This window comes from Penicillium mononematosum (genome assembly GCF_028829835.1).
Source record: "Penicillium mononematosum strain IBT 11891 chromosome Unknown utg000003l:1.0-8172316.0:1.0-8177699.0, whole genome shotgun sequence".
Lineage (NCBI taxonomy): Eukaryota > Fungi > Ascomycota > Eurotiomycetes > Eurotiales > Aspergillaceae > Penicillium > Penicillium mononematosum.
In genome coordinates this window covers 3520630-3548459 of record NW_026643273.1, presented here as the reverse complement: position 1 = coordinate 3548459, position 27830 = coordinate 3520630, and the positions used below count along the sequence as shown (strand labels likewise).

Below are 27830 nucleotides of genomic sequence, written 5' to 3'. Positions count from 1 at the left end.
CGAGAAAGAAAGGGGTGGGAACTGTTCAAATTTAAGTTGGTGCGACTCAGACAATCATAGCTTTTATGAATTGAGCCACAGTTGTAAAGACTTGAGAGTCTGGGGATATTCATGGCAGATGCGTCTACTTTTTTTTCCCAGGAAAAATAAGGCGGGGGTTTTTGGCAGAAAAGCGCAGTTCTCCTGATTGGGTTAGATCGACCTTCGACCTTCGACCTTCGCGGGAAAAAAAAAAGTCTGGCTCAAAACGATATCATTCACCTCCAATCGACCTTGGGTTTATTCATTTCTTATTCTCCGAATCATTTCCTAAATCGAATCGCTGAAAATGATTATCCCCGTCCGTTGTTTCTCCTGTGGCAAGGTAAGCAGCTGTTTTCTGTCCGTGATATGTATGATCCTTTGCTAAACTCCCGATTGTAGGTTGTCGGTGACCTTTGGGAACGTTACCTTCAACTCTTGGACGATGGTGTTCCAGATGGGTATGGCAGCCTCCAATCTATCACGTCTGTCTCTGGCTAATAGACTCTTTTGAAGCGATGCTATGGACCAGCTTGGCTGCAGACGCTACTGCTGCCGGCGAATGATCATGACCCACGTTGATCTGATCGAGAAACTTCTCCGGTATTTCTCTTGTCATTTTTGGATTTTATTGATTGTTGCTCATTTATTACAGTTACAATTCCGCCGAGAAAGATCGCTCCAAGGCTCAAGTATAAGCCAATCAATTCCTCACGCGGGTCAACCTGTCATCGACTCAAGCCGAGGCTTTCCTGTCCAAAAAAGAAAACATCACACAAATACCCCGTTCTCCCCTGCTACCGGGTCATGTTAGGCCGGCCTACTGTCTTCTTCTGTCGGCCAGAAGACATTGGCAGCATATTGAAGTTTGCAAAAGAAGAAACACCAGCATCTCAAGCTTAATGACGTGGTCATTGGTCTTGCGTGGTATCCACATTCAAATGCTGCCAGTTTTGGGTTTCTCTGGAAAACAGTGAAGTGGTTTGAGATGCGACGGGTGACCCAGGTTCGACCGGAGATGGGACAAAGCTCCGCACAGGTGTTTCTTCCGGTATTAGCATTTAGGGCGGCGTTGCACTCTACACATATGGCGTCAAGGGAGGATTTGCGTTTTGGTTATTATTATCTTCAATGAATCTTTACAGCTCAGCGGCTTCCTGTCTGACCAACCAACATTGGGGAAAGCCCTATTTTTGTAGCCTAGCACTACCTTGTTTTACCCAAACGCCACAACTTAGTTCTTTGTTCCTCTTCGAGGAACCTTGGGCTGTTGTGGCCGATTTCTCCCATGCGTCATGGCCATCTGTTGGCTAGAAGTATAGTTGCTATCAGACTTACAGGGTGATGAATTGGTTCTCTGGCATACTCAGACATTAGGGGCATTGCCATGTTCCTGGCAATAAGCTTGATTTGCCGTTAGAAAACAATGATGTACAGCATATGTACAAATACTCCGCACAGAGTACATATGTATACATTGGATGAGTTGTTCCCGACAGTATAGTCCGATATAAACGGGCGAATTTCCCCGCTTGAACGCCTCCGACGATCCCAACAGCTCAAGACCCCTTGTAGACCTGTGGATCCAGTATACCCATTGAATTTATAGTCTCACAAGTCGCTGTTGGGTTCTACTACCTGAACGAAAGAATGGAAAGTTTCCTGATTCTAACTTTCCTTCCCAAATTCCTGAATTCGTACCCGAGTCAAATAGGCGCCGTGATGAGCATGCATCTCGAACTCCATCGGCCACTCATATCGAGGGGCGGCTGCATCGGACTATACCGAATCCAGGACAAAAGCGCTTCCATCGATCCTAGCCAATCAGAGAGCGAAGATCTATTACAATAATAGCTATACAATTGCTTCACTGTACACGATTGTATGCTTTTCTCAAGGCCTTTCTTCATGCAATTGACCCTCAATTTGTATATTGGGACATTGCCAATGTAAAATTGGGACTCCACATTCAACGCCATATCCAATATAGCCTCCTCTCATCCTAACCACCCAGTATGAAGATGTATTGAAGAAATAATCACGTGTAGTATGCGCTAGGTAAGCGATAAGGGACCGGGCTCAGCTCCCTCAGGTGTTGCTACCCCCCCAACCAATCCTTTATTTTCTCCCTTTTCACTTGGGCTTTGTCTTCTTATATCCCAATATACCATTCGGCCATGGCCGTCAAGTCGCCGCTATCTGTCCTACCTTACCGCGTCAACTCCGCAAGTCCGGCTTACTATTCTCCACGATCGGTTTCAATGTAAGACAGTTACTGGATTCTCTTAAGAATATCGCTGATGCAGAAACAGGTCTCTTGATGGCGCCCTCGATGGGAATGAGAGTTCCCACTTCTCCGCTACGGAGCCGATAAACAGCTTATCAGGGGCCTCGCCCAATGAGGAGGATTGCGATGACTGTGATCATTGCGACGAATCAAATGGAGATGATAGCTCTCCCAGACCTATACAAGGAGCTGTTCCTTCTCAACCAGAGCTTACAGTATATATGATCTGCAGGATATGCATTTCAGCCGGGCTCACACTATATAGATTCAAACCGAGTACCCAAATCATGTGGGGAACAGCGCAAGATCGGACGACGATGAAGCTCCGCAGTCGGTGATACATGCTCCGCCAGGATTTGGTGATTTTGTATGAATCCCATTAGGACTTTTCCCGCGTTGGCTAATGGTAAATATACCTAGGCGCCAATGCAATCCACTCTCGAGGGCACAGAGGAGTCACAGTCGCCATCAGTCAGTTCAGATGAGCAAACTGATATAATAAGCGTACCCACAAGGCCGAGAAAGGTATCTCATGATAGCCCTCGCCCATTTACGAATGGTGCTGATGAATTTTATTCGTCCAGTTCGGCAATAGTCCAATATCGCCGCCTCCGTTGACAACATCCCTCAGTCTCGACAACGATTGTACCGAGCGAGCGACGCCACGTGCACAAACAAGGCATGAGTTTGAAGAATTCGAGAGACGCACTCGTTCGAGTAGCCTACAAGGTACTATAGTCGATTTCTCTTTCAGGCCATGCTCTGATTCATGATAGCCCTTGCTGACCCTGACCCTTCTTCAAGATATCCCGGAAGGTATAACCATGAACGAAAATACATTCAAGCTCTAGCATACGAGACTAATTTAACCCAGGACTAACCAGTAAAGAGGCCGAAATCAATGCCCTAAGAGCTGCTCTCGACGAATGCTGGACACTATGCAATACGCTGGCCAATCTTAGTTATATCCATCGAGAACGTCTCCTCAAATCCCACAATGATGATATGCAAGAGGATGCATGGCGGTCATGTTGGAGACTCTGCCAGAAGCTTTATGACACACGCGACGACGATTACGCATCGCAGATCCATCCGACCCTTGATCTCTGTCGAGATTTCTGCCAGGCCCTATTTGAGGCCCGTATTCGCGACACTGACCTATCCGACTCAGTCTTACGAGTGAGTTTTGAATTGAATAATCACCTTTACAACACTCACGATCGGAACCTTCCCGATGCCTTCCGGGAAAGAACCTTGGATTTTTATATTACCTTGTGCCACCGTCTTATGAAGCAGCGCACCCGCATCACGGAGACAGACTCTTTGCTGAGTGCATGCTGGACATTAGCCGAGATGCTGTTCAGCATTCGCCAGAGCAAGAGGGAGGAGAAACCGCTGGATGAAGAGTTGTTAGGGTCTGCGGTTCAAGCCTGCTGGGAACTTTGCGATCTCTTCCGCGAGGGCTGGACCCTCCATAATTTGCGCAACTCGGATCGGGGAACACCTCGGCCGAGCCAAACCACGTTCTCGCAGGCATTCCATCAAACATCGCAGCAGTCGGAGCTGGGTTTCGGTGACGACCCAATGAGCCAACTCGGCAACCCCGAGACTCCGACCACCATATTCGAGGATACTGCAACAGCATCACCCGACGACGCTCCGATTCCCAATATACTTGTGTTGGGTTATGGGAACGGGCATAATAACCCTCATACTAAGTGGTCATCCAATGCATCCAGTATCTCAGAGCAGTCCCGATCATCCGGTCACACAGCATCCTCGGCCAACACCGTGACCACTATCTCGGAAGACCCGAACCTCACACGACTAAAGATCCTGATCACCAAAGCTGCCATCATTAGCGGCTATCAACGGGGTGGCAAGCAGAATCTCTCATCCTTTGTGAAATCACTTCCCTCAGACGCATTTGGCTCTGCGGCGTGGCAGACGTCGTTATTGAAGAATTATAGAAAGGTCGTGGCGTTTGACCCAACGTTCAGAAGCGTTGGTCTACAAGCCCGGGTAGGTGCCATTGATGTCGCGCATGCATGCCAGGCAATGCTGCAAAGCGGCCAGTACTCCTGGCTCCGTGACCTCTACCGGCTCGTCTTTGGGTTCCATATTGAAGAAGCGATGGGCCGCAAAGGCGTCATTATTCAAACATAGCGTCTAGGCCCACCATGAGTCGTTTCCTACTGTTTCCTATGGAAAGTCCTCCCCGTTGAAAATTGGCAAATTCAACGTCGACATTTGAAGTGGGGAGTGGGGGCAAGGTATCTCGTCGACTCTTATTGTGTACAGACCTGGTGATCTTATATGCATGGATTATTTCGGAATATTCTCCCCTAGGGAGTCTGGAGTTCTTGTGTTATTGTCCATAGCTCTGGGTGGAATCTCAATCTCTTTTTCAGCCTCTCTTACCCATAAAAGGAATACACCTATATATTCACATTATCTTGTCATTCCTATTGGAGATGGTACATTTTAGTTAACTTCCGGGAAAAAGAACCAAGATTCCATTCTCTGCCAATATTCCTAAGCCTTAATTAGGCTCTTAGCCTTAGTCTTAGTATTTGAAGTATGCAGAGTAGAGACGAATAAGACATAGATATCTATTTTATCCTCTTCCATCATGAATATCTTGATAGAACAACATAAGTGCAGCGGGGGGTGTACACACCTACAGAGCCTAGAACACCACTAGACCCTTGTGAAGAAGTAAAGATATGCGCTTTTCTTCATCGCTTCGATATCTTCGAACTGGACAACTTTTTCATCATTGAACATCACCCATGACAAGCCACTTTGACCTGACAAGGGTTTGCGAATCACGGCAACATAATGCCTATCATATGTTAGTCTAACCCAAGGAAGTGAGAACGGAGATATATCAAGCCACTCACCCTGCATGGACAGATGTGCCTTTGTGGCATACAATCGACCTTAATTCATAACGAGCAGGTAAGCTGGTGAGCCCAACTGGGCCACCGGGAGATTGTGCGTTGTGGTCGTCGACACCCGGGTCTTCCCTTTCCACCACATCATCCGGGTGAGTGAAAACCCAATCCAGTGCCCTGTTAACGTCTCCGTCGGTCGCGGCCAACGCTCGCTGGGCACGAGACGGCTCAATACCCATATCTCCTAGTTGCGCAATTTTTGTTGCGTCTTGCTCTCTAGAACTAGAGGTGCCACCTCGCTCGAGGGCCAGCGGTTCATCGATGTCTGGATCTTCCATGTGGGCAAACAGCCAATTCATGGCAGCTTCCGCGTCCAAGTTACCAGTGGCATGCAAAGCTTTCTCGCACCTCACAGCAGGGAACCCCATGCCCATGAGTTGGTCGAGAGCTTCCGGATTCGGGACAAATGTGGTGGATTCTTCAATATCCGGAAGTTGCTCCTCACCAGGGTCATGCTCACGAGCAAGGTAAGAGCTGAAATCTAGTGGCTTATCGTCGACCAGCACAGGGATATCCAACTTTGTAGGAACCCAGTTGACGAGCTCAAACCGACGAGCATTGACCACCAATTCCCGAGGCAATGTTTTGAAAGATGACTGCTTGGAAAAGCCACTTTGGCTGCCACAAGCAGGACATGTAAGCTCAACGACCTCCGCCGAAGTAAAGATGTCTAGACACTCTGACAAATTCACAGGTTCGTATTCCTTTCCTGTTCCGTCAGAAGTGGTAGTAGGACGTGCGGGAACAGCAACCGAAATGTTATCTTGCTCATCCACTTTATAGCGGACTTTCTTGCAATGCAGACACTGAAGACGCTGCTCAACTTGGAAGCGAAAGTCCTGTACCGGGTTAACCTGCGGACTGGTGTGTTTCGATAGGCTGACTGATTTGAATAGATGAAGAAGGAACTCAAAAGCATCCTGCTGTCTCATGGTCGCGAACTCTTCATGACCTTGGCCAATAAGATATTTGAACATTGCTGGTGATAAACCTTTCTGATGAGCGACTTCTGAGTTGTCTGCGGACAGAAGGCGAGAATCAGGTTGAGAGTACCGTCCTGAGAGCAGACCGTCGGCAAGCTTTTGCAATTGTGTCTCGAGATCCTGCGCTGGTGCTTGGCATAGTGGTGGTTCTTCTGACAGCTGATAGTATCGCTCACGAAATCCAGCCACAGAAAATATGCATTGCATGATGCTGGAGAGATAGCAGCTGTTTCCAAGATTCGCCAGGCCTGTGAAAGCAGGCCCAAAGACCGGGGTCAGTTCCCGGCCATCCTCGGTCGTCATGGAAAATTCCCATTTGAGATTATGCTCGACCTGCATCTCCATTAGACTCTTTTCTGTCTTCTCACGTCCAGCCAAGTAGATTCCCCAGTGCGCAAGGTGGTTCGCTAGTTCTGGGTCTACTCTTTCTTCGTTGCACTTGTAGCAATAGACATCAGCGGAGCCTTCTGCTGTGATGGAGCCGAGCTTGACAGCCACAGCATGTGATGTTGAGTTTGCGTGAGTAAGCCCATGTGAATTTCCCTTGCTTCCACCGAATTGACTTCGCCCACAACCCTTGTTTCCACATTCTAGGCACAGCCAGAGGTTCTCCCCCAAGTCACACTCTGAGCAATGGTTTGAATCTGCAGTTTAGTTAGCACGGGCTGCAGTTGAGTATTGCAGGGAATCAATACCTGTCGACACGGCTTGCGTGTTGTCCTGTTGAACCAGACAGAATGTATGCTCACAAGGAACAAACTCTTGCTCCCAAGCTTTAACTTCTTCCTTTGCTGAGAAAGTCATTGCGGTCATAACACCTTCGATGACAGCAGGAAGTTTGCCACTGGTTTTGTCCACATCGTCACGAGAACATGTATAGCACACCACTGACGTAGCAATGTCATACCTATCCTCTTCTGTTTCGGCTGCGATGGAAAGCTTGGAAATCTTTGGCGGGGGCTCGTCTCGCTATAAACCAGAGGTGTGAGAATCTTTGGTAACAAGATCAGGAAATGTTTAGAGGCTAGGCTGTACCTGTATTTTCTTGGGGGTCCTTCGAATATTCAAAGCCAGTGAATGGCCAAATCTCTTGTAATGAAGCAGGGCATGGTCCCTGTTTCCAGCACATCCACCGTTGAAGCAATGGAGACAGACATTTAGACCGGCATCATCGTCCTTGCAAGGTCAGAGTAAGATCAGATGTGGAGTAGTATAGGGATCAAGGTGGCTGGCATACAATAGAATCAAAGCACTGAGTGCAATCCTCTCGATAGACGGCTTGGGCAGGTCCCGGTGGATTCAGATCTATAAATGTGTGTTGTCCATTAGCTCGATTTGTCCTTCGGTTATCAAGGTGATGTCACAAACCCGCGGCATCGGTATGGACACAAGATGCCATATCCGGAGAGAAATCTCGGAGATTCAACGAAGTGTCGATAGAGACTTTTTGCTATTAAAGGAGACTTCAGAAGGTATGACAGTATTCCATTGGAAGAAGAATATCAGATACTGCAGATCAAGCCAAAGCTACGATTGCGTGGGGTTGCTCCTTCCTCACCGCCTGCACGTGCTGTTATCAATATTGTCCTGAGGCATTAAGTCATGTGGTGGGGGCGTGCCACTTAACGCGTTATTTTTCTCAACACGCGTTCCTCCTTGTCCTATCACTTTGCAACTTGATTTGGACTTGCTCTGTTAAGTCCTCTTTGCTTTGCTTTGCTTTGCTTCTTCTTCTTCTTCTTCTCCTTCTGCTTCTGCCTCTTTTTATTTTCCCAAGACTTCTTTCTCGACTGTCTCAATTATTGAGATCTGAAGTCATCATATCATGGCTTCCGAGGCAGCATCCCAGGTCACCATTGGGGCTCTAAGGTTTCTATCCATTCGATACATAAATTTGGCAGTACATATGTTAATCTATGTTCAACAGTGCTATCTTTGACGAAACCAAACCCCAAGTACGAGAGCCGATTGTTCAATGTGTTCAGATCAAGGCATTGCCAGCTCAGCCGAACCAACCAGAACGTTACCGAGCTGTTTTCAGTGATATTGAAAACTATGTTCAAACCATGCTTGCTACTCGTATGTTTCCTCTCGGGGCTTTTTGTAACACCTCGGGGCTTACTGACCGTTCGAAGAGGCCAATTCAGTGGTGACAGATGGGTCTCTCCGGAAGGGCTCTTTTGTGCGACTCAAGTCATTTCAATCAAACTCCGTCAAGGGCAAGAAGTATGTGAGGGAATTCTTTGCAATTTGATTGTGCTAATTATCATAGGATCCTCATCATCTTGGACCTTGAAGTTCTAAAGGAACTGGGCGAGGCTGACAAAATCGGTGAACCAAAACCACTTGAAGCCAAAACCGAGGAAGGGGAAGTTGGTCAACCAACAACAATATCCGGCAACGGGTTTTACGGCTCCAAGATGGAAGGTGCACATGCTCAGCAAAACCGGCGAGCCCAGCCAATGTCTGCCCCTATGTCTACTTCTTCTGCCCATGCCACAATCTATCCGATTGAAGCCATCTCTCCGTATTCCAACAAATGGACGATGAAAGCGCGATGCACGAGCAAGTCCAACATCAAAACATGGCACAACAAGAACGGTGAAGGTAAGCTGTTCAGTGTGAATTTACTGGACGACAGTGGTGAAATCCGTGCAACCGGTTTCAACGAACAATGTGACATGCTCTACGAACTCTTCCAGGAGGGCAGTGTTTACTACATTTCGAGTCCCTGTCGGGTCCAAATTGCCAAGAAACAGTTCACGAATCTCAACAACGATTATGAACTTACATTTGAGAGAGATACCATTGTTGAGAAGGTAACAATTCTTTCTTCATAAACCAGATGCGTCGCTCACATTTTATGACAGGCCGAGGAGCAAAATGATGTCCCTCAGATTCGATTCAATTTCACCACTGTTGCTGATTTGCAGACTGTTGAAAAAGACACAACCATTGATGTCATTGGCGTGCTGAAGGATGTTGGGGAGACATCGCAGATTACATCAAAAAGCACCGGCAAACCTTATGACAAACGTGAGCTTACGCTGGTCGATAACACAGGATTTTCTGTCCGCTTGACAATTTGGGGTGCAACTGCAAACAATTTTAGTGTGGCACCCGAGTCAGTTGTGGCATTCAAGGGAGTCAAGGTTTCTGACTTTGGCGGAAGAAGTCTGAGTCTTCTGAGTTCGGGCTCAATGACTGTTGACCCTGATATTGGGGAGGCTCACCGACTTAGAGGTTGGTATGATGCTCAAGGCAGGTCGGAGAACTTTGCATCCCATGCTTCATTGTCAAATGCGACCAACTCCGGGGCCAAAATGGATCGTTTCAAAACCGTTGCGCAAGTTCGAGAAGAGCAGCTTGGCATGTCTGAGACTCCTGGTTACTTCTCTCTGAAGGCAACCGTGACCTACATCAAGCAGGATTCCACCTGGTGCTATCCTGCGTGCCTTTCTGAGAACTGCAACAAGAAGGTAACGGAGCTTGATCCAGGACAGTGGCGGTGCGAAAAGTGCGACAAGACCCACCCCAAGCCGGAGTACCGCTACGTCATGCCTATTAGTGTCAGTGACCATACTGGCCAGCTTTGGCTCAGCTGTTTTGACGAGACTGGGAGAAACATCATGGGCAAACCTGCCGATGAACTAATGCAACTCCGCGAAGACGACCCTAGTGCTTTTGGTGAAGTCTTCCAGGGGGCCAACTGCCAGACCTGGAGCTTCAGGTGCAAAGCCAATGTGGACAATTTCGGCGATCAGCAGCGGTAAGAATGATGGAATAACGATAATCTTAATGATGTGAATCTCATGCTAATTGTGCCATCCAGTGTGCGATATCAGGTCTCATCCTCCCAGGCAATCAATTACTCGGATGAAGCCGCTCGCCTTGCCAATATCATTGATTCCTACAGCATTGAGTAAATACAGGCAAAGTGAGGAAATATTTTCGCCCAGCTTTGTACGAGCTTTACTATCTCCACGTGTGCTCAGAGCTCTTTTTATTCATGTTCATGTGTACTTTTACTAGTATGCTACTCAAGTTACGCCATGATCAATCCAGATGTCTCAGTTACGGTCTTCTCACCTTGGACACTTGTTCGTTCTTTCCTATTTAGTACTCTTACAAAGGATATAAGCAGTAATTTTTCGCTACAGTCCTCTCACTCACGAGCAGTCTGCAATCTGCGCTATCACTTCACCTGGGCAAGGCAATGAATGTATATGTATATATGTAGTCCGTAGATACTCCAGGGCTATATGGATAAAGTTACGAGGCGGTAAGACAGAAAAGGCGGAAATCAATGGCAATACACTACCGCTTTCTCTCTTTTTTTTTCCTCTTCCTGTTTTTTCTGCTGGAACAATTCAGAGGATTCAGTCTCGTGCTTTTCATCTTTTGATTACGATAATATTTTGTTATATCTTCTTTCTAGACAACTCATCATGGGTAAGCGAAGCCATCTTGAGCCAACTGAGCAGCGACCGAAGAAAAAGTCCAAGTCCGAGAAGCCCGCAAAAGCTTCTAAAGATAAGCAGGAAAATGGAGATGAGAAGACAGCGTCTTATTCTGATGCGTCTGCTCTATCTGAAATCCCTCAGTCAGAAATCGACAGTTTCTTGACCGAGAATGTCATTAAAATCTCTGATCCCTCCTCACCCGACGCCTCTCAATTCCGCCCAATCCTCTCCTTTGATCACCTGCCTAAATGTGATGTTGATCTGTACACCCAATTGAAGTCTTTCTCTGCGCCAACACCGATTCAATCCACTACCTGGCCGCTTCTTTTTGCTGGCCGTGATGTGATTGGTATCGCAGAGACTGGAAGTGGCAAGACCCTCGGTTTTGGCTTGCCGTGTCTCAAGAAATTGATTGACTCCAAGTCAAGCAAGCCTTGTCAGCCCAAGGCAGTGATTATTTCACCCACGCGAGAGCTTGCAATGCAGATTTATGACCAGCTTGTTAAATTCGGCCACCACGAGAAGACTCAGGTGACATGCATTTACGGAGGCGTGGGTAAAGATGAACAGCGTCGTGCTCTTCAAAAGGCCGCCATTGTGGTTGCCACCCCTGGCCGCCTCAAGGATCTCCAGAATGATGGTTCGATTGATCTTGGAAAGGTCCACTATCTCGTCCTGGATGAGGCGGATCGCATGCTTGACAAAGGATTTGAGCAGGATATCAAGGACATCGTCAAGCCAATGCCCGTCTCCAGGAGACAGACTGTTATGTTTACGGCAACATGGCCGCGGTCAGTCCGAGAGCTCGCGGCAACCTTCATGAAGACCCCTGTAACTGTTACCATTGGCGGAGACCCATCTGCGGATCCCCGAGCCAACACAAGGATCAAGCAAATCGTCGAGGTTGTTGATGGCCGAGAAAAGGAGGGCCGACTCGTGCAACTGCTCACTAAATCCCAGCGAGGCCAAAAATCTCCCGAGAAAGTCCTGGTTTTCTGCCTCTACAAGAAGGAGGCGATGCGCATTGAGAATCTCATCAGAAACAAGGGATTCGCAGTCGCCGGTATTCACGGTGATTTGAACCAATCAGAGAGATTCCGAAATCTTGATGCTTTCAAGAAAGGCAATGCTACCGTTCTTATCGCAACCGATGTCGCGGCGCGTGGGCTTGATATCCCGAACGTGAAAATGGTGATTAACGTCACCTTCCCTCTCACCGTTGAGGACTACGTGCACAGGATTGGAAGAACTGGACGTGCTGGGGCTGACGGCCTTGCCATCACTATGTTTACTGAAAATGACAAGGGACTGTCCGGCGGGTATGTTATTCCTATTTCTAATATGCTTGATAGAAATCGTCAGGGCAATGCTAATTATGAATAGATTGATCAATGTTCTCAAGGCAGCTAAGCAAGATGTGCCAGAGGATCTGTTGAAGTTTGGCACAACAGTCAAGAAGAAGCAGCACGATGTGTACGGTGCCTTTTATAAGGACGTTGATATGGACAAGACAGCGACAAAGATCACATTTGACGATTAATTGGGTTCATTCCGACTTGATATCTTTGCTGGAGGATCTGGAGGATAACATTTGCCGAAGCCTTGTCAGTTGACCCATCAAGTATCCCCTTTCTGTATAGACTCTATTGTTTTTTTTCGGTTAGGCGTTGAGACCAAATCAAGATCAGATTAGATCAGCACTCACATAAGGAGAGCATAGCTGCCACTGAATGCGCATGCTTTGATGATTCCCAATTTTAGGCCAAATCCGCGGCCCAAGAAGAAGCTCGCCAAAGCACACAGAATGAAGCTAGCAGGTCGAATGGCCACTTCACTCGTGTACAGGCTACATCCGTTCCGATGGATGTACGATTTGATAAAACTGTAACTCCAAAAGGTTCGAACCGCCATATTCACAATGTTGGCCAGGACCAATCCATACGCACCCAAGTTTCCTACTTCTAGGAACATATAGGCCGCCAAGGCATAACAGGCAGAGAAGACACCCATCCACGCCGTTTGCTTCCGTATCTGTTGCGAACTTGCTGCAGATGACACGAATGCTTCGGTGATCCCATTTAATGCCAAAAATGGAATGTAGTAGCAATAGACGGAGAGCAGGTCTCCGATTTTAGGGGAAGCCCACTGACGGCCTCCCAATATATGCAACAATTGAGGGACCATCATTGGGCCCAATGGAAATATCAGGACTGACAACAACTGGTATGCGCGCAGAATATCTACGAGGTGATCTCTGGCAGTGCGGACCTGGATATTCTTCAGCTTCCCATCCTCGTCGGGGCTCAGCAAGGCTGAGAATAAGTTCCGACTGCTCTCCTCCAGCGGTTGGAAGATAATCCGTGCGATGAGCCCGCCGTAGTTTGACGCGAGAGAATATATGCCCTGGTCTTCTAGCCCTGACAGGGCTGCGAGCATCATAGTGTCGCCCTGCGTGAGCAAATGCTTCACTAGAGATTGGAAAAAGACATTCGCAGCAAGCGACGTTAACTGCCGTGAGAACCGTCCCAGAAAGTAGTTGGAGGGGTCCCTATAAATGGTTACCGTGTTGTTCTTCGTGCTGTAGCCTGAACGAGATAAGGTAGGTCTTACCTGGTTTGTATACGTGTCAGTAAGAAAGAGAACCGGGTTGTATTGGCCCCTCTGGGTAGGGCCAGCGAGTAGCCACAAACGAGGGCCAGCGAGTAACTGAGGTGACCAAGAGCAAATGGTAGCACACCGAGGTCGTAGTTGACCTGAGAAGCATATATAAAGGCGAAGGATGTCACCGCACTTCTCAGAAATGCCGCTGGCATTTCAACGGCAGCGCGTTTTTCATAAAGCATATGTTGCTGCACTACCGAGAAAAAGGGCTCTGTGCTGAGTTCCAGGAGAGATGCAGCCCCGATCAAGAGCACACTGTGATAAAAGAAGGCGGTGTTTGATGCTTCCTCTGGGACAAAGCGCTGGTAGAGCATAGTGAACATGAGACTGGAAGGAATTCCAAGGGCGAGGCTCAAGTAGGACACGTTCACCACTGCTTGAGATGCCACGGAATGCGAATCTGCCGCTACTGTGTCTGATTCAAAGGAAGACTGTCTATCGTCAGGCGTAGATGGAATAGGCTGCCGTTGGATAGCCATCCGAATACTCTCCCTCGAGAAATACAGGATCGAAACCTGGAAGAGCTCCAGTTGTGCAGCTATTCCCAGCACGACCGGTGAAAGGGTACGTAAGATCAATTGGTTTGAGGCAAAGGTAAAGATCCTGGACGCTAATTGAATCAAGATCAAAAAGCTTGTGCCTGTGGCTGACGACGCCAGAATTTTGCCCATACGGGCATCGTCAGGTTTTGCCATGTCCGCAATTGGACCCAGCTATGACAGTGCAATGAAGTATGCTCAAACCATGAAAACCAACAAGACTTCAAGCTGACCTCTGGATGTGTATGGTGTAGGGTTCATATGGGAAGGTGTTGTAAAGGGTAAAGGATGTGGACACCCTTGGTGGGGCCTTTCTTTCTTACTTGGGCATTTTGAAGAATGGGAGATATCTACCATGTGAAATCAAACAAAAATCAAAAACTACTTTCAATTCATAGAATATCTATATAAAAGGAATACCGTATATCTAAATATATATAATCTACTTTAATCTACTTTGAATTCCACTTAGACCCTCCTTCCAGTTGCTTGGCTAGGTATGGTTAAGTATACATATGTAGCTACAGGCTAATTGTGAAATTCCTTCTAAAAGAACTAAAAGAACCTTCTGTGATCTTTGGTATGCAAATTTTTCATGGCAAAGGGAAAGAGGCACTATGGGTCAAAATCCGCAAAGCACCGTGTTTCCTCCAAGTGGCCCTGATCCATCCATGGATGTCAACTTCTGTTGGTCATCATGTACAGGAAGCCCTAGGGAGATCTAGCCACTGGGATGTCAATGATCGCTAGTAAAATCAATGTTTCCAGGTGCTGTTTTCAGGCTGTTGGTCAAGTAGGCTCTTGAACGCTCTAGAACGGAGGCAGATAGAATGGATAGCCACCATTCTTGGTTTTGAAGACACTGAGAAGGAAGCTGTATGTTGCGAAAAGAACAGTTGCCCAGATCAAGACAGCCAGCTGTTGACCCTTGACATCTTCCATCCGGGGAACCTTCAGTGCGAGTGCGATCGTTGCAAAGGAGAGAACAGCGTCTGTGTGAGCAAAATGTTAACCTAGGAAGTCGGCATGGAAACGACGCCCAGAACCAATGAGCCTCGCAATTATCACTTACAGATGGCAGCCACAACTTGAGTTTCCATCCCGAACTGGTTCTGGAATCCACCGGCAAAATAGCTAATGCCACCTTTGCCATCACCAGCAACATATGGGACCTTTCGGATATGGTTGAACATTTGACCACTTGTGAACAGAAGAATTGCGATGAGGCTAATTGCAGCCCAAAGGTTTCGGTTCTGGACAATTGGCAGCAAGTAGGGAGAAAGGACTGTAATCGCAGTCACAACCGCCATCAGAACTGTGGTCGCTGATACTATCCGCATGTAGTTGATGGGTCGAACTAGTTCAGGCTTGGGGCCTTCGGGCAAATGACGTCCAATCCAAGAGTAGACCTGGTCGGCTGAGATCGGGCTATTTGGGATTGACATGTTAGTTGAGATAGGGGCCGGGCGCAAGAGCCTTGATAGAAAAACATACCCAGTGAAATCAAATCGAAGGGGGTTTCCTTCAACCTTGGCAAAGGGACCAACGGTAGGAGGGAAGACGAGGAGTACGGGTGCAGTTTGAAGCATGAGCTGCTTAGGTTAGTCGCATGTCATAGCTCAGTCTCAAGTAAAAATGCCCTACCTTTTGGAAAACTGCCTTGCCATTATCAAAGTCAAGTGTTCCAAAAACAACCTTGAGCTCATCAGGCTTGGTGCCCTTGGTCCAGCTTCGGGCGATCAGGTTCCATTCAGATTCGAAGTCGCGGCACAGGAGGCAGCCAAAGCGAGGATCCGTGGCAGTCAGAATAACCGCAGCATAGTAATCTCGAGGTGTAGAGGTGAGGTCTTCATATGATGCACTGTCTAGATCAACAGGCCCCGAACGAGACAGGGATTGGTATGTTGCAAACTTGTCCTGTGTTGAGCTCGCAGACAAGACACCAGACACGAACGAGAGAAGGAGAAAAAGGCCCGCCCAAAGCTTCATTTTAGCATGACAAGAAGCTTGACAGCTTCAAGGAGGTTAGTTATAAACTTCAATTGATTGAACTATCAATCGGTTGTAATTGGAGACGTTTGAACACGTTGGGTGATAAAGTCCAGGTGTCCACTATCAACGTAATCGGGCACATCGGCTTACTTAATATCTTCAGGGTCCCGCCAAAACACCGGCGCGTCTTCGTGACGATTTATATCATACTTCGAACAAGCATTGGATATAAACACCACATATCTTACCTAGGTATTCCTTTCCTTCTGGACAGACATTATTTAATCCATAGCCTTTTCTTTCTATTTTTTATATCGAAGGGCTCCTGTCTTTCTCTCATCATGGCAATGGCCGAAGAAGCATCCGCCTCAGATGTATGTGGCTTCTCTGGGTTGATGGGATATGCTCAAGATGCTAAATGAACCATGCAGTTTGAGATGTCCATGAGGACTATGCGTCTGGAGAAAGAGTATGAGAAGACTCTTTCAGATTCTGGTCGTCTCCTAGATGGCGAGAAGGATCGCGTACGACGCATGGAGCTGTTGCTCTTGAAATTCGAGAACGAAACTCTCCGGTCGCAGTTGGACGAAGCAAATGCGCATCTTTCGGGATTCACAAGTGCTGATTCAGAGGCATGTGCTCAACTTCAGGAGGCTTGCCAGGAAATCGATCATTTGGAACTTCAAGCACAGGCATCCTCGAGTGAGATTAACCGACTTAAAGTAAGTCTTAACTCAATCTGGTGGCTATGTGCATAGTCCATTATGTTGACAGTAGCAGGAAGAACTGTCGGCCCAGAAGAATAATTCGACCAGTTACAATACTGTCCTTGCAGAGAAACTTCGTCTCTCCAGAGATCTTTCAACTCTGCAGTCAGAGCTGGAGCGGTTCAGAGCGCAAAATGCATCATATCAGGCCATCATTGCTGAGAAACATGACATGGAACGGCAGATAAACTCTCTGGAGCTTCAACTCGGCGATGAAAAACATGCCCATGAACGTACTCAAGCCAAGGGATCACAGCAAATGACAGAGATCACCCAGCTTTCTGCTCGAATTGAAGAGTTACGGAGTGAGCTAGCGGGAGAGTTACGAGCCAAACAGCAGCAGGAACGGGACAACCACAATCAGAACTCAGCATGGGCTAATCAGCGGGCGACGTTTGAAGGAAAGATTGATTCGCTCAAACAGCAATTACGGTCAACCAAGGACAAGCTCCAGGAAGCCCAGATTGAAATTCAGCAGGGGCGCAGCCTCAAATCACAGGCAGTAAATAACTCCGAATCCAGTTCTCGAACAGTCCCGCTTCAGCGCCCTGGCCCGAGTGGCCATGCCGGCGTGACGATTGCGACCCCTGGGGCTGTGCGTGTACAAGAGAAATTGAAGAAGGATTCGGCCATGCCTGGTGATAAGTCGGCGTTTTCCATCACTCCATTCTTGAACCGCACAGGGGCACCTTCCGATTCGCCAATGAGCTCAGTTGCAGACGAGGACGATATTCTTGGAGATGTCGACACTCCTCATGGTCTACTCGGCAAGCCGAGCACCTTTGGCGAACCAAAGCGTATCGGTTCTGCTCTCCGGCGCCAACTATCTCCAACAGAAGACCGCATTCCAATCACAAAATTCACCAAACCAAAAGCACGTGATAACACAATGCCAGTATCACCGCCGGAAAATGAGGTCAAGAAACCAATGCATCGGTTCGATCGCAGAGTGCCACCCACTGAGACCGATGAATTACATGAGCAGTTTGAGCATGAACAGGCCAAGCCGAAAAAACGCAAACTTGGTGGTCAGCGGGATCGAAGTTTGTTCGAGGATGAGGAGGAAGAAGAGCTTCTGCCCAACAAGAAATTTGGGAGAAAACTTGCAATAGGAAATGGACGAACTTCAACGCTGGGGAGTAAAACACAACCTAGTAGTCTACCACGGGCGCTCGGGCTTGGGGGCAGCACCCATGGGATTTTCTCCCTTGAAAAAAGACCGCAGACAATTCTAATAGGATCTATCAAAAGATCCGGCAATTCATTTTTATTGGCACAGACTCTACACGGTGGACTAAATATATAAATGTACATGTATAGGCATGTAGTCACGTAGAGAACATCCATGGATGATAAGAGCTGTCCGACTTTGAGGGTTCAGCGGTGCTTTCTGTTTTGCCGGCAGAAAATAAAAAGCTTCTCTCTCTAAGGGCCTCCAAGTATCTCCCCTGATATTATTCAATTCGTATTATGTTCGCTTTACATCCAATTCGATTTTGGCGGAATGCCTGCTATAAGCAAGTAACTATCCAAGCAAGACATGCATCATCCAAACGCTGGCAAGCCCGGCAGCAAAAGGATCAGTTCACTAGAGAGGCAGCTGTCCAAGGGCTGAAAAGTCGCGCTGCTTTCAAATTGCTGCAGGTAATCCAGCACCGGCATTGCTCTATTTCCCTGGCTTGATCTGACACACTGGTGCCTGCGGTTAGATTGATGAGAAATATCGAATCTTCAAGGGCGGGCAGACAGTTGTTGACTTGGTATGCTAGTCGTTCAACCTAAACATGGATCGATTGTTTAATTCCAAACATTTAGGGTTATGCTCCAGGGTCATGGTCACAGGTGTGTCGATCATTCTTCTTTAGCCTTTTACTTATCCCTCTCCCCGTTGCTGTCAGATGGACCGCAATTAACTGCCAGAAAAGGTTGCTGCAAGCCGTACCCAGCCGCATGGTCGTGTCCTCGGTGTCGATATCATCCCAGCCCAACCACCAAAAGGAGTGTCTACAATCCAAGGGAATTTCCTCGCACCCGAGATTCAAACGTACATCCGAGACTTTCTCCGCAATCCAGATAGAGGCAGGCCGCGCCAGTCCGGCTTTCTGGACGATTCCAGTGTCAGTCCATTGGAGCCGAATTCGGATACTGAACGCACCACGGAGACCGAGAAGAGGGATATGAGGGGCGATAAAATACTTGAAAGAACGGTAGATGTGGTTCTTAGCGATATGTCTGCTCCCTGGTTCCAGACCTCCGGTTTCTGGAAACGAAGTCTAAGTGCTCCTTATAACAGGATGATGAACACCAGCGGTGTCAGTTTCAGAGATCACGCTGGAAGCATGGTATGAAAAATCATTACTCCATTGGTAAATGTGAAACCCCTGCTAACTTTCCACGCAGGATCTCTGCCACGCGGCTCTACGATTCAGTTCGGATGTTTTGAAGGCAGGCGGTCATTTTGTCTGCAAATTCTACCAAGGCGCCGAAGACAAAGAACTGGAGCAGCAGCTGAAAGAATTATTCAAAAGGGTTCATCGCCTAAAACCCGAATCATCTCGCAGTGTATGATTTCCCTTATCCAATTGATACACACTCCCCGACTAAGGCAATTGGCAGGAATCCAAGGAGGCCTTTTTCGTTGGCTTGGAGAGAAAATCGTGAGATCAAAGCTATTTCGGACTTACATGCCGGCAGGTCACAGAGTAGAGGGCCGAACCATGTCGTCTGTCTAAAGGATCTCGATCTCCTCATTGTCAGATGCCTCATCCCAGTCAATATCGGCTAGCGCTTCTTCCGCCTTCTCATGGACCTTCCTATGTGTCAGTTTGGGATTGGGCTGTTTTATAGGCTCTGACTGACCTCTTTTAGTCCACTCAATTCTTCAACATAGCCATGTTCATTCAAGGCTCTTCGCACAAAGTCCCATCCTTGCTCGCGGTATGCACTGACAACCTTGTCCGAGCATGCACTGCAGCTCGGATAACTTTTGCCGGTGACGGACAAGTTGTCGAAATTGGCGAGAAATCCTCGTATTTGATGGGGCACAATGCCTAAGGGATGATCATCACGCTCGGTATTGCGGGCCATGGGGGCCGGTGCGCCAGCGCCTTGGGGGTGCTGAAGGAGTGACACGAAAAGCTCCACCAAAAGTGCAGAGGCTATAGGAGCCACTCCAGGGCGGGTCACTGTACACTGCTGGTCGAGAGTTTGATCTTTGGTAGACTATCCCGCAGTCAGTTCTGTATAAAGCAGATCCCTCCTTGGGATAATCTTACATTAGCTGGTGCTACTACATCGTTGCAGAAATAGCACCCAAGCTCAGCTGGTTTTTCATCCTCCGTGATACCATGGCGCATCACCACGAAGGAATCGAACCCTAGAGCTGCATTCATCACGATTTTCCCTGCCGCCTTCCCCATCACTGTGGGTAACCATCGTGATTCTCGGGTATCCATGAGGAGGAAGATGGCATCATGTCCATCAATCAGTGTTTGGAGACGATCAAAATCGGCCCTTGTCACCTGTTCGTCCACAATAGGATGGCCTGCCATGGGTACCGAAAGCACATGACCTGTAGTCTCTACTCCTGGGTAAATTTGTGTTAGGGCTTCGGATGCTCGATGTGCTTTTTGGGCGCCACCGTTCAAGCAATCTTGAAAATTGAATAGTGGCTGTCGAACAGGGTTAGAAAATGAAACGGTCCCATTGTCGACGAAAGTGATCTTCTTCACGCCCCAGCCCTATATAGTCGGTGATTAGAACAAGTTGTTTTCGAGCGCGGAAGTTGACGTCCACATACCAGCAGATTCCGGGAGACGTAGCTACCCAATGTACCAGCTCCTAGCAAGAGGCATTTCGTGTGCTTTATTTTCTCAAGATCGAGCGCCGGGCTGATCCGCCATTTGATAAGTTTGAGGTTGAGATCGACGGACTGATCTGCTAATCTTTAGGAGGGAAATAAGCTTCCTTGATCAAGTCTTCACTTTGGATATCTCCGAATTAACGCCATACCTCTTGGGATCCATGTACTCTGTAAGATTGACAATTCTCCCGGCCAATCTCCCTGTCGAGTTACGTTCCCAGCCGGTTACCTTTGGCAGCGGCAACGACTCTTGGCTTTGCAGTGATTTCGGGGTCTGAGGCTCTTGTTTTGAACTTGACTCCAGCCGAATTACTGTACTGCGCCCCTGATCACGCCTCGCGTGCACGTCGCGATAGCGTATCAATTGCACCCGTTCGATGCCCCATCGCTGCTTGATCAGAACGAGCAGGTTTCGTAACATCCACCCTGGGGCCTGTTCATAATTTGATGGGTCTGAGAAACAGAAATAACAGTCTTCAGCAGCGACATTCTTGAAAAACCCATTTTCATATTCGGAAAGCGATGCTATCTGCCAGTTGCTATTTGATGTGTCTTGTTGCGTGCTCTTTGTCTGGGGATCGTCTGAGGATGCATCGGGACGCAGTCTGGATTTTCGAGCTAAAAAGAAACCTCGTTGTCGATGATCCACAATATATGACCATGTTTGCACCGCTTCCACTAAAGCAGTGCTCTCATGTGGAGATAAATGAGTTCCCTTCAAATTGTCAATATCATGATCCTGGTGTGGCTGGGATACTTGATCTGTTGGTTGCACGGGGACCCATTGAGGATCTGAGTGGATTGCCGGAAATGCAAACCAGTAGTGGAACTTGAATTTTTTGAGGTCCGCAAAAGATACAATCACAAAGCTGCAGAGTAGGGAGGGACATGAAAGTATTGTTCCATCGTGGATAGCATCCCATATCTTGGAGTCTTTGATTAGTATATATATCACTCTCCGAGGCAACCAGTCATGGTTATCCCTACCATTTGTCCAGCTTGGTGAAGCAGATGGGGTCTATCCATGTTTCGATATTCTTCAACGGTATTGACATTTTTGATCATGCCCTCTGCTCTGTAATAGCCAGCCGGGGCTCTAAGTCGCTGTTAGAAGGGCTTTTAGAAACGTCTCGTTTTATCTTACTCGCTACTGGTGAGGGCGTTCCCATGAATTTGGATTCGACATGATGCGGCCTCAGGATCAGAAGGACGGATTTCGTATAGTCCCAGGACGGGGCGGGCAGAGTCATCTAGTTTGTCGTGATTGATCTTATGGGAAGCCAGTGAAGTATAGAAAGGTAATTCGATGTCGGAAGCAAACGGTGCGTACTGCATCCTGGAGGAAAAGGAAGAAAGAGAAGAAGACTCTTGATTATGAACCCGAATAATGCAGACTTGGGAATCTGGACGTGATAGCTAAGAGGGGAGGTAGAAGGTGTAAAAGAGTCAAAAGATGTTGGAAGGAGGTGAAACGGTCTGATGTCACGGGAGGGGCGGGGGTGACCTTGGGAAGGCTTATCTATCCGCATTTACGCCTGACCTCTCTACCTCTGACCTCTCTGCACTTATTTATTTCAATACCAAGAGCTTTAGGTCCTAGCTCATGCTTAAGCCTTGGAAAAGTGAAGTCAACTGAGACTCTTAACACTTGAACCGCGACATTTGATACCTCTTACCCTTTTCCGTTCCCCATTCTGAACGACAGAAGCCACACACTAATGAGAAGACACGCCTCATCCATACCACCCTTACCTATTGTAGCCTATGGAGACCGGTGCCTCTATATAACCCTGTTATGCCGCCACAACAACGGTATCGCCAACTGGATCTGTCAACGCTGAGGGGTCCGTGACGATCCCGATGGTGTCCTACCACGGCGGAATAACAGAACGCGGAGCTTGCGAATCAGCTCCAGTTAGAATGCCGAACATCATGGAGATGCGCGAAAAATCATTGTTGAGTCAACAAAAGCTCCTCGAAGCTCCTCGCGCAACTCCCCTCGCTCCCCACATGACAAGACATGATGAGTGGCGCAAGGTCCATCCCACAGTCCAGCGCTGTAGGCGCCGAACACACGTCCTTGTACATGTCTGATAGTTATATTTGTAGCCATGTACTTGTATGTAGTTTATCTATCTATGTACTTATACCTCCAGGGGCTACCCAATATCCAACTGGGCAACATGTCAGGCCGATAACACCAGCCCGATAAGGGCGCGTCGCGACTTTCCATTTACTCTGCCCCACTTCTTCTCTTCTTTCTTTTATTCTCCCTTTTCCAACTATACAATTATTAAACACCTGAAAATGCTCATCGGCTTATGTGGAGGTCAGCAGATAATTGTCGCAAACCAATCTCTCATCTCACACCGGATAAACTAACGAGGATATACGTCAAAAGGCATTTGCGCTGGCAAACATGCGATTGCTGAGTACCTGATTGAGCAAGGGTTCCAGCTTCTTGAACTTGCCGGCAAATCCCAATCTTACATCACCGAGTCGGAGGATGACCTGCGGCTTCAAGCGTCGGAGATCAGAAAGAAAGAAGACCCCAAGTCGTCAGAGCTTACATTCCAAGATGCCGAGTCCCTACTCGACTTTGCGACCAAAAGATGGCAAGAACGTTGGGTTACCACAGACATTGCAGATGCCACTACCCTAGATCGATTTCTCTTGCGTCCCTTCTTCCTTCTCGTGAGCGTCGATGCACCTGTTAGCCTCCGATGGAAACGATTTGCCGACAGGTTCGTGGTGATTACATGTGGTTCAAAACTGAAACCTAACAGTTTTTCTTTATCTTTCAAAACAGATGTTGGAGAAGACAACTCGATCCGCCTGAGCTTGAAAAGTTCGTTATGTGGAACGACCATAATCTTTACGACAAGGATATTGGACGAGTGTACTTGACCGACAAAGCTCAACTGCGCCTATTCAACTCCTCGTCGTCTCTTGAAGAGCTACATTCGGCTTTGCGAACCCTCGACCTGGCGGACGAACAACGGTTGAGGCCAAACTGGGACCAGTATTTCATGCAGCTGGCCTCTCTTGCCGCCCAAAGAAGCAACTGCATGAAAAGAAGAGTGGGATGTGTGCTCGTTCGAGAGAGTCGTGTAATCAGCACAGGATATAATGGGACACCACGGCATCTCCAGAACTGCAACCAAGGTGGATGTACGATTCAGGCCAGAACTGAATGACCCAATGGCCGTGTTGTTCATTTGGCTCACTAGAAACCATTATAGGTCCACGGTGCAATCGCGGGGATGGGGAGGAGCCGGTCTCTCGACCTGTCTCTGCCTTCACGCCGAAGAAAACGCATTACTGGAAGCAGGCCGAGAGCGGATTCGAGAGGGGGCGATCCTTTATTGCGATACGTAAGTCCACTTCATTCTTCAATAAACTATGCCAACGAGGAAATCTTACTGTGGGTTGCAGATGTCCTTGCTTGACATGCACTGTCAAGATAGCCCAAGTTGGAATTTCGGAGGTCGTTTACTCTCAAGGGTACAACATGGATAATGACGTAAGTCAATGCTTGTCCGTTATGGGGCTCCTAGTTAATCTAATTCGAATGTACAGAGTGCAGCTATCTTACAAGAAGCAGGCGTACGGCTACGGCAATTCCACCCGGTAACTGATCTTCCTCATACATCCTCACCTCGTTTATGCATAACTGACTATAAGATTGCAGCCTACGAATGGACTCATCTATCTCCAGTCACCTGTGAGACCAGCCACAACTGAAAACCAATAACCTACTATACGATAGTGAAGGCGCGGGGCAACCAAACCTGAGCGAAGAGGAATATCCACCTGCATCGGCAAACATTTCCACCACCCCAGGGCTATGCCAAAGTTATTGTACAAAGCAACTCATCCAGATAACATTGCAATAGTAGGGGAGGAATTTCTAGGGCTATTACTGGTCTAAGGAAAACAACCGAGTCATCATGAGTGAATCCGAGACGTTCTAGTAGGAGGAAAGGTCGTGTATTCTACATATGACTCACAGGTACTTATTGAGTACAATAAGAACTTAAATTACATAGTAACTATACTCTTTAGAGAAGTACCCCGTTGTACCTATTTCTCCGCATTTTGTCTGGCAGAAAAAAAAAGATATGACTCAGCGTGCGAATTTCGGCGGGGTCCTTAAGGAACCCCTCGACAGGCTTCATGGCTGGATTCTTTACCTTGTTGGTAGCTCAACCTCGATAGTCCAAATACCTTGGTCACTTTCAGCTGGAATCACCATTGTGCTTTTGGCCTAAGTTTCTACAGCCATGCCTACCGTCCACTTGCTGGACTATGTTGCGGGAAACATCCGTTCCTTGGTCAATGCGATTAACCAAGTCGGATATGATGTCGAATGGGTGAAAACCCCGGAGGATGTGAAAAATGCTGATGTTAGTCAAATACCCCAGACCAATTTTGCCATGGCTGGCTCACGATCATGCCATCGCTAACAATCGAATTTTAGAAACTGATACTCCCCGGCGTTGGCCATTTTGGCCATTGTCTCTCCCAACTGGACAAAGGAGGATTTTTGGAGCCCATCCGGCAGCATATCGAAGCGGGGAAGCCATTTATGGGGATCTGTGTTGGTCTTCAAGCTCTTTTCCAGGGCTCAGAGGAGGACAGCAACGTTCCAGGGCTTGGCGTGATTCCTATGCGCATTCAAAAATTCAACGACACCTCGAAGAGCGTACCACACATTGGATGGAATTCTGCAATCAACACTGGGTCCGATGGCAACAAAAATGAAAGCTTTTATGGTCTGAGGCCGACCAGCAAGTATTATTACGTCCACTCCTATGCGGCCCCCTACAACCCGGGTGTATTGGAAAGTGACGGCTGGTCTGTGGCTACAGCCACATATGGCGAGGAAGAGTTTATCGGTGCTATTAGTCGGGGTAACATCTTTGGCGCCCAGTTTCACCCGGAAAAGAGTGGCGTCGCTGGGCTACGGGCCATACGCGCATTCTTGAACGGCGATCAATTCCAGTCGCTCTCACAGGACCTCGTCACTGGCAAAGAAAATGGGCTCACTCGTCGCGTTATTGCTTGCCTTGATGTTCGGACAAACGACTCTGGTGACTTGGTCGTTACCAAGGGTGACCAATATGATGTCCGAGAGAAGAGTGGAGCAGATGCCGGGGGCAGCGTTCGTAATCTCGGTAAGCCTGTGGACATGGCTAAGAAATATTACGAACAAGGAGCAGATGAGGTGACATTTTTGAACATCACCTCTTTCCGAAACTGCCCCATTGCTGATACACCCATGCTTGAAATTTTGCGACGAACATCGGAGACAGTCTTTGTACCATTGACCATTGGCGGAGGAATCAAAGACACCGTCGACACTGATGGCACGCGGGTTCCTGCTCTGGATGTGGCAACAATGTATTTCAAGTCTGGAGCCGATAAAGTCAGTGTTGGCTCTGATTCTGTCTTTGCCGCTGAGGACTATTACCGCGCCGGTGAGAAGTTGAGTGGCCAAACCGCAATCGAGACGATATCAAAAGCCTATGGAAAGCAGGCCGTTGTGGTGAGCGTCGACCCCAAGCGGGTATATGTGGATAAGCCTGAAGATACTCCCCACCACACAATTAAGACCCAGTTCCCAAACTCAAATGGGCAAAGCTTCTGCTGGTACCAATGCACCGTCAAAGGTGGCAGAGAAACGCGCGATATCGATGTGCGGCAACTTGTGCAGGCTGTTGAGGCCATGGGAGCTGGTGAAATCCTCCTGAATTGCATTGATAAAGATGGAAGCAATGCTGGATTTGATCTGGAATTGATCAGAGACGTCAAAGCTTCGATTAAGATTCCAGTCATCGCTTCAAGTGGGGCTGGTGTACCTGCGCACTTTGCCGAGGTCTTCAACAAAACCACCACTGATGCAGCATTGGGAGCAGGAATGGTAAGTTTGTATCCTTTCTAAGTATTTTTTTCTCATAGCAGAGTCTCTGACCATGTCCTAGTTCCACCGCGGTGAATATACCGTGTCTCAAGTGAAAGATCACCTTCAAACGGAGGGATTCCTGGTCCGCCAATTTGAGGCTGAGATTTAAAGGCTCAGCTGCATCAATGGTGTGATATTTTCACATAGGCATCTTTCGCAATTTTATGGTTTTATGCAAGAATAGAGAATAGAGATCATGAGGGCCGAACCCGTCAACAAGATACTATACAGTTCAAATGTCCAAATATGTTTGAAATAATGGATTCCATACCCTGGATAGTTGAGGGGTCTTAGCATCTCAGATCATATTAGGCAACATATGCACCTGGATGTGTAGATAACAATGACTAAACAAATAAGATATCCATGGATAACTTCCTTAAGTCGCTTGCTTTCACACAAGCTTTTTTTTTGGCCCTTTTCTGCTGTCTACCCAACAAACTGAGAAGGGAAGCATCTATTTAACCAGGCGTGTTAAAAAAAGGATCATTAAAATACTTGTAGAAAGACTATCGGATAACCTTAGAAGATTACGGCTGTATAAGCGGCCGACTATTTTTGTCCTCCTCAGCTTGGGCCCAGATGGTCACGTGGTAACCTTGGAATAATTATCATTATTCATCAAAAGCGGTCTAGAAGGCGGTGAAATCGCATCCAGATCATCTGACTTTTCCTCACTTGCCACTTCACCTTCTCCTCTCCTCAATACCTGCGCACGAAAATCCCATCCTCACCATTCTCACACACCCATTATTCCTCCCAAGTTCTTTCTTGCTGAATTGGGTTCCTTTATTTCACCTTTTGAGGATACTCCGCGCCGCGATCACCAAACTACATTACCTAACAACTGCGACACCGGCCTCGGTCGTTTGACAGTGAATTTGCTTATTCCTAACAGGTCTCTCTATAACTGGATTTGGTGTCTCGCAGGGATCTCCAGACAGGTCCGACACAGGTCAGGGTGCTAGGGTGGCTCTGCGAATCTGAAGGACGGGGCAGACCATCAAATCTCTCTTGAATACACCTTTTTTTATTCAGCGCCAGTGTTCGATCATCGTATTCATCAATTCTTTGATCTCCATTTGTATGCAGTGACCTGAACACTCACCATTCAGCATTCAAAAAGATTCATTCACACATTCCATTGTCTCAGTGGTCTATTGATCCCTGCTTTCATCTAAAAAAAAAACTATCTCGTGCTTTCTCTGTGATTTGAACAGATCAAATCTGTTGCCCAACCTTTCTTTCTTGTGACTGGTGATACACCAGTTTCATCCCCTCTCACGAGTTTTTTTTTTCCTTCTTCTTCCCTCTTTATTATCCCCTATTGCTC

At 47.6% G+C, this 27830-nt stretch overlaps 10 protein-coding genes across 10 annotated transcripts; 6 read left to right on the top strand and 4 right to left on the bottom strand.

Moving 5' to 3' along the window:
- Positions 1–328: 328 nt before the first annotated feature.
- Positions 329–719, top strand: N7519_006328 (DNA-directed RNA polymerase core subunit RPB10; the record flags this gene model as incomplete). The annotated part of the gene is made up of 4 exons (XM_057293104.1): positions 329–364; positions 424–482; positions 538–624; positions 677–719. 4 exons carry the CDS (start codon positions 329–331, stop codon positions 717–719), a joined length of 225 nt encoding a protein of 74 aa, XP_057147915.1.
- Positions 720–2198: 1479 nt separating this feature from the next.
- N7519_006327 (uncharacterized protein) lies at positions 2199–4474 on the top strand (the record flags this gene model as incomplete). The annotated part of the gene is made up of 7 exons (XM_057293103.1): positions 2199–2284; positions 2334–2523; positions 2574–2675; positions 2729–2833; positions 2893–3037; positions 3113–3124; positions 3183–4474. The coding sequence occupies 7 exons, from the start codon at positions 2199–2201 to the stop codon at positions 4472–4474; spliced, it is 1932 nt and encodes a 643-aa protein (XP_057147914.1).
- Positions 4475–5008: 534 nt separating this feature from the next.
- On the bottom strand, positions 5009–7647 carry N7519_006326 (ubiquitin-specific protease UBP14; the record flags this gene model as incomplete). Its single annotated transcript, XM_057293102.1, has 6 exons — positions 5009–5153; positions 5212–6892; positions 6944–7217; positions 7284–7424; positions 7486–7553; positions 7617–7647. The coding sequence occupies 6 exons, from the start codon at positions 7645–7647 to the stop codon at positions 5009–5011; spliced, it is 2340 nt and encodes a 779-aa protein (XP_057147913.1).
- Positions 7648–8073: 426 nt separating this feature from the next.
- N7519_006325 (replication factor A subunit protein RFA1) lies at positions 8074–10174 on the top strand (the record flags this gene model as incomplete). Its single annotated transcript, XM_057293101.1, has 6 exons — positions 8074–8117; positions 8176–8327; positions 8384–8474; positions 8521–9067; positions 9119–10017; positions 10081–10174. 6 exons carry the CDS (start codon positions 8074–8076, stop codon positions 10172–10174), a joined length of 1827 nt encoding a protein of 608 aa, XP_057147912.1.
- A 522-nt stretch (positions 10175–10696) lies between these two features.
- Positions 10697–12251, top strand: dbp3 (RNA-dependent ATPase DBP3; the record flags this gene model as incomplete). The annotated part of the gene is made up of 2 exons (XM_057293100.1): positions 10697–12030; positions 12095–12251. The coding sequence occupies 2 exons, from the start codon at positions 10697–10699 to the stop codon at positions 12249–12251; spliced, it is 1491 nt and encodes a 496-aa protein (XP_057147911.1).
- Positions 12252–12412: 161 nt separating this feature from the next.
- On the bottom strand, positions 12413–14067 carry N7519_006323 (oligosaccharide translocation protein RFT1; the record flags this gene model as incomplete). The annotated part of the gene is made up of 2 exons (XM_057293099.1): positions 12413–13259; positions 13322–14067. The coding sequence occupies 2 exons, from the start codon at positions 14065–14067 to the stop codon at positions 12413–12415; spliced, it is 1593 nt and encodes a 530-aa protein (XP_057147910.1).
- A 654-nt stretch (positions 14068–14721) lies between these two features.
- Positions 14722–15900, bottom strand: N7519_006322 (OST3/OST6 family protein; the record flags this gene model as incomplete). Its single annotated transcript, XM_057293098.1, has 4 exons — positions 14722–14903; positions 14984–15339; positions 15406–15503; positions 15556–15900. The coding sequence occupies 4 exons, from the start codon at positions 15898–15900 to the stop codon at positions 14722–14724; spliced, it is 981 nt and encodes a 326-aa protein (XP_057147909.1).
- Positions 15901–16250: 350 nt separating this feature from the next.
- N7519_006321 (RlmE family RNA methyltransferase) lies at positions 16251–19331 on the top strand (the record flags this gene model as incomplete). The annotated part of the gene is made up of 9 exons (XM_057293097.1): positions 16251–16277; positions 16335–16625; positions 16684–17809; positions 18205–18314; positions 18380–18430; positions 18486–18512; positions 18596–19012; positions 19071–19232; positions 19287–19331. The coding sequence occupies 9 exons, from the start codon at positions 16251–16253 to the stop codon at positions 19329–19331; spliced, it is 2256 nt and encodes a 751-aa protein (XP_057147908.1).
- Positions 19332–19398: 67 nt separating this feature from the next.
- Positions 19399–21867, bottom strand: N7519_006320 (putative autophagy ubiquitin-activating enzyme ApgG; the record flags this gene model as incomplete). Its single annotated transcript, XM_057293096.1, has 7 exons — positions 19399–19479; positions 19530–19892; positions 19946–20410; positions 20470–20614; positions 20682–21457; positions 21520–21628; positions 21677–21867. The coding sequence occupies 7 exons, from the start codon at positions 21865–21867 to the stop codon at positions 19399–19401; spliced, it is 2130 nt and encodes a 709-aa protein (XP_057147907.1).
- Positions 21868–22839: 972 nt separating this feature from the next.
- Positions 22840–26606, top strand: N7519_006319 (histidine biosynthesis bifunctional protein hisB; the record flags this gene model as incomplete). The annotated part of the gene is given in 9 exon segments (XM_057293095.1): positions 22840–22861; positions 22934–23276; positions 23342–23703; positions 23775–24055; positions 24112–24162; positions 24737–24803; positions 24814–24938; positions 25013–26455; positions 26517–26606. The coding sequence occupies 9 exon segments, from the start codon at positions 22840–22842 to the stop codon at positions 26604–26606; spliced, it is 2784 nt and encodes a 927-aa protein (XP_057147906.1).
- Positions 26607–27830: the final 1224 nt, after the last annotated feature.